This window comes from Camelina sativa, chromosome 11 (genome assembly GCF_000633955.1).
Source record: "Camelina sativa cultivar DH55 chromosome 11, Cs, whole genome shotgun sequence".
NCBI lineage: Eukaryota > Viridiplantae > Streptophyta > Magnoliopsida > Brassicales > Brassicaceae > Camelina > Camelina sativa.
In genome coordinates, this window is record NC_025695.1 from 20,748,345 (window position 1) to 20,757,217 (window position 8,873).

The 8,873-nt window shown below is 37.6% G+C and overlaps 2 protein-coding genes across 2 annotated transcripts; one reads left to right on the forward strand and one right to left on the reverse strand.

The window, feature by feature from the left end:
- On the forward strand, window positions 1,620-4,046 carry LOC104723942 (binding partner of ACD11 1-like). The gene is made up of 8 exons (XM_010442372.2): window positions 1,620-1,728; window positions 1,841-1,944; window positions 2,043-2,124; window positions 2,355-2,426; window positions 2,509-2,565; window positions 2,888-3,228; window positions 3,432-3,555; window positions 3,750-4,046. The coding sequence occupies exons 1-8, from the start codon at window positions 1,723-1,725 to the stop codon at window positions 3,768-3,770; spliced, it is 807 nt and encodes a 268-aa protein (XP_010440674.1). The 5' UTR covers window positions 1,620-1,722; the 3' UTR covers window positions 3,771-4,046.
- LOC104728168 (B3 domain-containing protein REM-like 3) lies at window positions 3,913-6,399 on the reverse strand. Its single transcript, XM_010447195.1, is given in 9 exon segments — window positions 3,913-4,368; window positions 4,370-4,387; window positions 4,551-4,703; window positions 4,705-4,752; window positions 4,845-4,984; window positions 5,052-5,376; window positions 5,378-5,430; window positions 5,433-5,498; window positions 6,324-6,399. Coding segments are annotated over 9 exon segments (915 nt in total). The 3' UTR covers window positions 3,913-4,332.

Genomic DNA, 8,873 nt, shown 5'->3' on the forward strand with positions numbered 1-8,873 from the left:
CGCTCCGGATTCACTCTTCGCTAGGGTTTTTAAAGGTCGGTATTATAGGCATTCAGATCTTTTGGAGCCAATCAAATCTTACTCCCCATCCTATGGATGGCGAAGTATAGTCTCTGCTTGCTCTCTATTTAATAAATGACTTATTAAACGAGTAGAACAGCTCTGAGCAATGGGTCGGCTATTGATTCATCGCTCCAAGGTAAAAATTTCATCGACATGATCTCTAACTCCTAGGATATGGCTCATGACACGGCGACTTTTGCACCGGACGATGTTGACTTTATTTGTGATTTACCTATTGGTCAGTTGGATGCGACTGATTTGTTGGGCTAGCATTTTACAAAAACTGGGAAGTATACAGTTAAGTCTGTGTATCACACATTGCGTTTAAGTAATTCGGTTGGTCCCCTCTCAGGAGTGTGTGGTCCGAATTTGTTCCCTTTACATGCTTTGGTTTGGAAAGTTCAATGCCCCCCCCCCAAATCCGGCATTTTATGTGGTAGGCAATTATTGGCTTTGTCGCAGTCATGACCAACCTTCGAAAACGAGGTTTGAGTTGTGATGTCGACTGTTCTATATGTGGTTGTGCTGAGGAGACGATAAATCATGCTTTGTTTGAGTGCTCACCGGCAAGACAGGTCTCGGCTCTATCTCAGGTCTCGACGGTACAAGGGGTTTTTCCTTCGGCATCGATATATCCGAACATGGATTTTTTCTTTATGCATCTCTCGTGGACATCCGCATAGGAGTACTATTTTTGTCTATTGTGGTATATTTGGAAAGCGCATAATGATAAAAAATTTACTAATCTTGATTCTAATCCACTTGTAATTCTGCAGCTTGCGAAGGCTGAGTCCAAGGTTTGGTTTGCAGTTCAAACAAAGGATTTGGTTGAGGTCCCCGCTGAGGCGCCCCGGATAACTTCTAGACGCGAGTTCTTGCCCGTCAGGAATATGACAAGCCATTTATGTTTTGTAGATGGTTCCTGGAAAGTGATTGACAAATTTGCAGGACGAGGATGGTACTGCGCACTACCCTTAGGGGAGGAGCCTACTATGGGGGCAGCGAATATCAGGCGTAGTCTCACGCCTCTCCATACCGAGGTTGAAGACCTAATATGGACCGTGTGGTATATGATTGGGGTGGATAATTAGGATGTTGTCTTCCTCACCGACTGCTCTGATCTGATGAAGATGGTTTCTTCGTCTTTTGAGTGGTGTGTGTTTACATCTTATTTAGAGGATATACGGATTGAAAAGACGGAGTCCATGTCCTTCTCGATAACTTTGATTCCTTGCACACAGAATGGTAAAGCGGATAATTTGGCGCGACGTGTTTGTTCCAAACCGAATTACATTACCTATGTAAACAATGTTTTTTTGCATTGGTTTTCTTGAGTCTCATTTCAAAAACGGAAAAAAAAATTGAACTTGAGTATAAAATAATAGAAAATATATATTCATTGTATAGTGTGAAATTATATTTAGTAAATAGATGTGATATATATATATATATATGTTTGTGCTAATTTTGTTATTTTTAAGAGTATGTATTAAATTAGCCAATTAGGAAGAAAAATTTAAATTGATGCTATTTCGGAAAATGTACATAGATAATATAAGCTTAGCTGGACAACAGTGACGTCTGGGCTGTTCAAATCTTTCTTTCTCCTCTTCGTCAAAAGGGTATTATTCTCTTTTCTTCTCAAGAGCGTCTACTACAATGCAGGTGAATGATGATTTCCTTTGATTTTACTATTCGAATTTTCAATTCTGGAGCTGCAAAGTTTCTCTAAATGGTGTTGTTTCTTAATTCTTTTTTTTGTTCGAATTCGATATAGACGAGAAGTGTTCAAGTAAACAATGTCTCAGATCTAGCGACGGAGAGGGAGATTCACGAGTTCTTCTCTTTCTCAGGCGACATAGAACACATTGAAATCCAAAAGTTATATCCTAGCTTAATTTTCCAACTTAATCTTAATTTTTTTTTTTCTGTTAAGAAATTGAACCTAATTTAAGCGTTAAATGCTGTTGGAAATTTAGGTGCAGAGAAGTTGGGCAGTCTCGAGTCGCATTTGTTACGTTTACTGATCCAAAAGCCCTTGAAATCGCCTTGTTATTATCGGTATGTTCCATTTTTGTTATGTCTTTTTCCACCGACACTTGGATGCCTCCTGTTAAGGGACTTATACACACTATTGTGATACTAGTAATTTATAGAGCTGGTTCGAGGCATGGTTAAGTGTATATATATGCATTTCTGTTTAGTCTTGGTTGGTTTTAGAGGGAGTTTTTTGTATATAGTATTTGTATCAAACTCTTAATTGCTAACAGAATCCACATCCTGTCTTGCAGGGTGCGACGATTGTGGACCAGATTGTTACAATAACTCGAGCTGAAAACTATGTTCAGAGGCGTGAGATGCAGGTTGTGTGTTATTTCGAATCAAGTTTTCCTCAAGTCTGCTATGGATGATGGTGTCTTAGTTTCTGACTTTGTGTTCATGCAGGAAGTAAGAATGGTCGACAACGCGATGCACCTTGGTAATCCAGAGAGTGCTACACAGGTTAGGATAGTGGTTTTTAAACCTTGTATCCATTTTTATAGTGGTTTTGTTCTCTCTTAGCCTATTTATTCTTTCAGAATTCTATCAACTTTATTTTGGTTTTTTACGTTTGATAGCAGGGAAGAACAACTAATCATTTATGTTGAAACAAGTTTTAAACTTGACAAATCATCAACTCCATTTAAATTTTTCTTGTTATGGCTCATTCATTTTATAGTATAACTCTTGCAGGAAGTGAATAAATAAAAAATATACCTTGTGTGATTTAGTCTTACCCAATGTTTTGTTATAAACAATAATGTAATACGAAATCCATTTGCAGAGCAAAACTACCGTGGATGGCAATAGTAGAGCATATGTTAGCAAAGCACAAGATGTGGTGGCAACTGTTTTGGCAAAAGGTTCTGCTCTTGGACAAGATGCCGTGAATAAAGCCAAGGCTTTTGACGAAAAGCATCAATTAAGAGCCAATGCTTCTGCCAAAGTTTCATCTTTTGACAAGCGAGTTGGGCTTACTGAGAAGTTAACTGTTGGTATTTCTGCTGTTAATGAGAAAGTAAAATCTGTTGATCAAAAGCTTCAGGTCTCCGATAAAACCATGGCAGCAATATTTGCAGCCGAGAAGAAATTAAACGACACGGGTTCAGCTGTCAAATCAAGCAGGTATAGTATTTCTTGTCTTCTGATTCTTTGATGGAATATACATCCTTGGTCATCCTTCTTGATAATAGATATGACAGGAATCAGCATTGCCCGTTCTTAACTATTTTTTTCTCTTCTGACTTCATAAATTGGCCATAAACATCACTACCGTGATGAACCCGTTCTGTTTTGTTTCTTTGTTTTTGATTATGGCTTCCTAATAGGTACGTGACTGCTGGAGCTGCTTGGTTTAGTGGCGCTTTCAGTAAAGTGGCGAGAGTAGGTCAGGTTGCTGGCTCAAAAACCAAAGAGAAGTTCAATCTAGCTGTCTCAAATATGAGTTCCAAGGTGAGTCATCAAACCAATCCACATTTTATGGTTGTCATGACGCAACGTTAGTTTTGTTAGGCGGCCTAAAATTTGTTATTTATCTACCCAAAACTGACTTAGTACTAGAAATAGTAATAACTTTTGAGGTTTTGTGACTTTTAGTTATAGTTATAACCTACGACCAGAAGAACTGATTTAACTGGCTTCCGCAGGATACACCAATTGCAGTATAATGAAAAGGTTGGAAATCTAGTAAGCTTGGAAAGTTGCTATGCTGGCTTTGTGTAAACAAAATTTTTGTGATATAGCGTATTCTCATTCTTTTAGTGTTCTTCATATTTCTGTGTGTGCTGCATTGTCCTCAATTTTACTTCATTTGCAAGTGTTTTTGGATTTCCATGTTTCCTAGTTAAGGCCTGGTCTTTGATTGTATCGTGTTGCATTGATGGACACTGTATCTGAATTGAAGGTCGATGACATACAATTGCTTATATTCGATAACAGTTTCACTTACTATAGCTTATAATTTATGATACTCAAGAATTGTTGACTCGATATCATTTTGTTTGTCGACAAGAAATTTACACAAAAGGCGAACAAATGATATACCTTTCATCATTATACTTTACCACTTGCACAAAATGCAATTAAGCAAATATGTTTAGGCTTCACAAAGCAATATGTTTATATGCAGGCTTTTAACGACCTGATGAATCCAAAAAAAATAACAGGATGATTCAAACATAACTTTTCAAACGGAATCTGAGTCTTGGATTCATGAATTTCAACCTAATTTCATCTCTTGTCCCATGCTACTCCGTCTTGGTCCCAACAGAGTCATTGAAAGATGCTGAAGAAAACAATAAAAGAACAGGGCAACTCTAAATTACTTGACTACAAATGTGTGGAACTGGAACGGAAATGGGCATAGTTCACAAACCTATTTTGCCTTGATGAATAATTTCCTCTATAGTAGAGGTCATGAGCAGCACAGGGGATGTTCTGTTTCTTACCAGGTTGAATATGAAAGTACAATCAGGTTTTGGACCATTTGCATCACAGAAAGTTTTCCAGCCGTGTGAGATGCTAAACTTACGGGAGGATTTACTGTATTTTAAACATAACGCCCATGTTCTTCCCTGGTTGTGTATTAAACTTCTCTCGTGAAATTTTGTCCTCCGGTATGTTTGATCTTGAAAGCTTTATTGAAAGATACTGCAACACGAAATAATCAGACAGAAACTTCCAATCATCATTGGAATGCAAAAGCCATTGTATAAATAGGATTAAAGAATTGAAGTGCTAACCAGTCTGTCTTCCCTTAGATTAGAAACTGTGACAGATACCACAAAGCTAGAATTATTTGACAAAGACAATGATTCCACGTTCTTCTCGTCTTTCGCAGACTCATGTTCTACTTCTTGCTTAATCTTTTCCGAATACTTTCCTGGATCGAAAAGGTACCCTCATAAGCATTGCATTCCTAACTACATATAAAAAGCAAGAGAACTTACCAATGCCGTCCTCATCCCTCTCCAAAGGAAAAATCCGAAGCACGGGTGTTTTTCCATTATGGACCAATACGATCTTTAAGAAACAACCAGTTTTATGCCCATTCATGCAGCAGAAAGCTCTCCAACCTCGGCTGGCACAAAAACTATTACTTGATTTATGGTAACACAGTTGTATTTTCGATGGCCTGCCTTTTTCATCCATTAGAATTATCTCATTGCACAGTTTACTCAGATCAATTGAGGTTTTACCCGTCTTTTTCTTGTTATCTTCCTCATCTTTTTGTGAATAAAGTATCTCACAGCAACTCATTCCAAAAGGTGTGACACGAAACAAGAGGTGTAACATGAAACAAGAGATTTCCTTCGTGTCTGAAAACAAAATGTCGCCAACCTAAAGATTGTGAGCCACTGCGAATTTTTCCCATCCTTTGGTTAATCGTGAGTTGTCTATGGTGCAAATGGTTGCAAGGTTGAACAGATTGATCAGGTTGAAAAAAATTATTTAACCAATTTTCACCATTTGCATTGAAAAGGTTGAAGAGGTTGGAAAAAACTATTCAGCCCGTTCAACTTAAAAATTTGAAAAAATAAACTAATCCTACAGCAAAAATCTTCAACTTGTTCAGCCACTATTATGGAGATGAATGAGTTGAATATTATTCTACCCAATTTTGTTTAACCCATTTTTTCAATTTTATGCAACCATTTGCAGCCTATAATTTTTCTAATTTTCCAACAGATCTCCGACGCCTCTAATTGTGGAGAAAGATCCCACATGAGATAGATGTGAAGAGGCTTGACTAATATATAAAGGGTTAGGGTCTCTCCGCTCATTTCCAATTGGTTTTGAGTTGGAAACCCATAATAAACCCTAAATTAACATGGTTTCAGAGCCTACACACTAGCCTGTTAATTAATTCAGCCCGAATAGAGGTTTGATCACCCTATTAATTGATGACCAAGACAATGATTGCCCAATTCCATCCAGATAGCTAAAGAAAGAGCATTATCTGGAAAGAGCGTGATGGATTGTCGAGATTAATGGCTAGAAGAGCCATTATCTGGAGGGGGTGTGTGGAAAAAGATCCCACATCGGATAAATGTGAAGGGACTTGAGTAATATATAAAGGGTTAGGGAAAAAAAATTAAAAAATATAACATGCAAAGAGCGACATAGAGAGAGATTACAATATAACTTAAGGGGGCGTGTGGAGAAAAATTCCATATCGAATAGACGTGAAGAGACTTGAGTAATATATAAAAGATTAGAACTTTTGGTGTTGAAGCCTCGGAGAATGGGCTTGAAGAAGTGTGCCTTTCGTGCAGAGGAGAACACTGAGTCAGCCATTGATGAACCAAACGTAACCCTAAGTATCTCAAACACAAATTCTTCAGATTTTAGTGAACATATATAAAAGAAAACATAAAGCTCGTGTCTTTTCGTTTTGCCCACGCTGTTCTGGTCTGGTCTTCTTCCACGTACTACTTCTGAATTCGTCCTCACTTGTATTTATTTTTACTTTATCTTTTCTAGTTTTCTTAATACAAAAAAACTAGTATTGTTACAGGAAAAAATTGCCAAATAAAACATTATCTTTACAGGAAGAAATAATAGGAAATCAAAAAACCCACTAGTGCATCTAGAAAAAAAAAAAGTGCATCCATAAAAAATTCACTCTACATAAATCGTCGACCACCCACATCAGAAACTAGGCATTGTATAAAAAAACAATTTTGTTATAATTACGAAATTCATGTGTGGTTAAGTAGAGAGGGATTCTAACTGTTACCAAATCCTCCTCCAGATCTACTAACTGTATGATCAAAAGCAAAAAAAATAGTATAATCAAAAGATAAATTTAGTTGCATATTTATCAGCCACGGCAATTTTCGGGTTATCAGTTACTGTAAAAAAAATATTACAAGGTGTAGTATGGATATCAACTTTCAGAGAACAAGGTTTTGACTTTTTTACATGGTGGAAAATTATTTTAAGGTTTCCATGAAATCATGTCCATTTGCTTAAACAACAATTTTGTCCATGAATCTCAGTTTGTAAGAATCTGAGAGTTTTGAGTTTGGTTGGAAGTTTATGCATAATGTATAACTAATCGGTATCCATATACCTCATCCACACAAAAACCTCCCAAGCACGACTATCGAAGTAAGAAGCTTGACCCCCTTTTCTTACCAGCATCAGACTCTGTTTCCCCTGGTTTCGTTACCTGCTAAATCTCTAATTTCTTCTCTCTTGGCCAACTTTTCAATCAACCCAAAAACCTAACCCTTCGGTGAATCTTGACGTTTGCGCCCAAATCAGCTACACAGAGCGGAGGCGGTTCCCGGTGACCTTCATCCAGCCTTACCCTCTTCTCAGATCAAAGTTGAAACTGAAGAAAAAATAACTCATATTCTCAACCGACGCTATAATGTCAAAATCGGAGTTTTTTCTCCTCGCTTGGACAAACAAACCTAGATCTAGCCATGTATTCAACCTTCCTAGCAACTTCCACAAACCAGTGGCTGTCGACGAGCGCTTCTCTCTCTCGTCTGATGTGTACGGAAGATCTACTCAAACCGAAAGAAACCTAGGTTTCTTTTAGTGGGCTTCATTTGGGCCTAGTTGCCTCTATCTTTTGGCCCACCAAGGAAAGTTGCGACCCAACTTCTTCCTCTTCTCGATTCAGGTCTGCGCTTCCTGAACAATTGTTTTACCCTTTATCTTTGATTTTCCGATTCAGAGAATTGACTGGCCAAAGACTTCGACTAAGTCCTATATCGTTCTCATTGAGATGGTTCAACAATTGTCTTTATCGAACCTTGGTTGAGAGCAAATCCCTTAGTATTTCAACTATGAATCTAAGCATTAGGCTATTAGGTATATGATATCTAGTGGAGATTACCGGAACCTCTTCAATCTTATTCCCATGTTGCTTTTGAATATCGAACCCGAGCAAGGACTCTTCATTACTCTTAAGGTTTGTTATTCATGTTATCAAAAGTTTGAGAAAGCATGACATTATGATCATGCCTCCTTAGAGCAGCGGTTACTGAAGCTTTCTCAACCTACTATCCCCAAACCTGTCTGATGGCAACATTAGCCTAACCCTCCTTGCCATCGAGCAAACCCAGCTCAGCCTTCTCATGCCGGCGAGAACCATGACATTAGAACCCTCTCCAACGTCACTTAGTCTATTGACCGTGACCTTTGCTTCGTCTAACGCTTTGTCTGTGGATGATTCTTCGACGAACCATGTAACTTGCACCATTTAGCTTCATATCTTTGGCCCCCAAGCTCTCATGGATCCTTCGTCAAACTATTTCAAATATTGTTATGTAGCTTTTGCTTTTGCTATTGTATGGTATGTCTACTTAGTTTCAAACCTTATTATCCTTTGTACCCATGGCTTCTTTGAACTTTGTTTTCTCTTGAATGAATGAATGGAAACAAGTTGTTTGACAAAAAAAATAAGAGTTAAAGTATGTTGATGATAGAGAGAAGGAGAATCTAGTGAGGCTTTGATCTTGTTATTTGTGTGAGTTTTGGCTGGGAACTAGAGAGCAAGTAACAAAGAGAGAGAATAATGAGAAAGGGACAAAAAAGATATTTGGTTTGGTTCGTTTTTAGTATGTCATAAAAATGGTGAACAATAGAAAAAAATGCTCTCGTAGCATAAAGTGTCTAAAGTGAAAGCAGTTATATAGAAAGTGTGTCATTATGTAAATCTCCCTGTAATTTATAGGTTTAAGTTGGATTATGCCATGCCAATTGCCAATCAATAAAATTCATCATCAATCTGTTCATTAAATCTTTATTTTGCC

Coding starts and splice junctions, on each gene's coding strand:
- LOC104723942 (XM_010442372.2), top strand. Junction 2,125..2,354: donor AAATCGCCTTGTTATTATCG/GTATGTTCCATT, acceptor CCTGTCTTGCAG/GGTGCGACGATTGTGGACCA. Junction 3,556..3,749: donor TCTCAAATATGAGTTCCAAG/GTGAGTCATCAA, acceptor TGGCTTCCGCAG/GATACACCAATTGCAGTATA.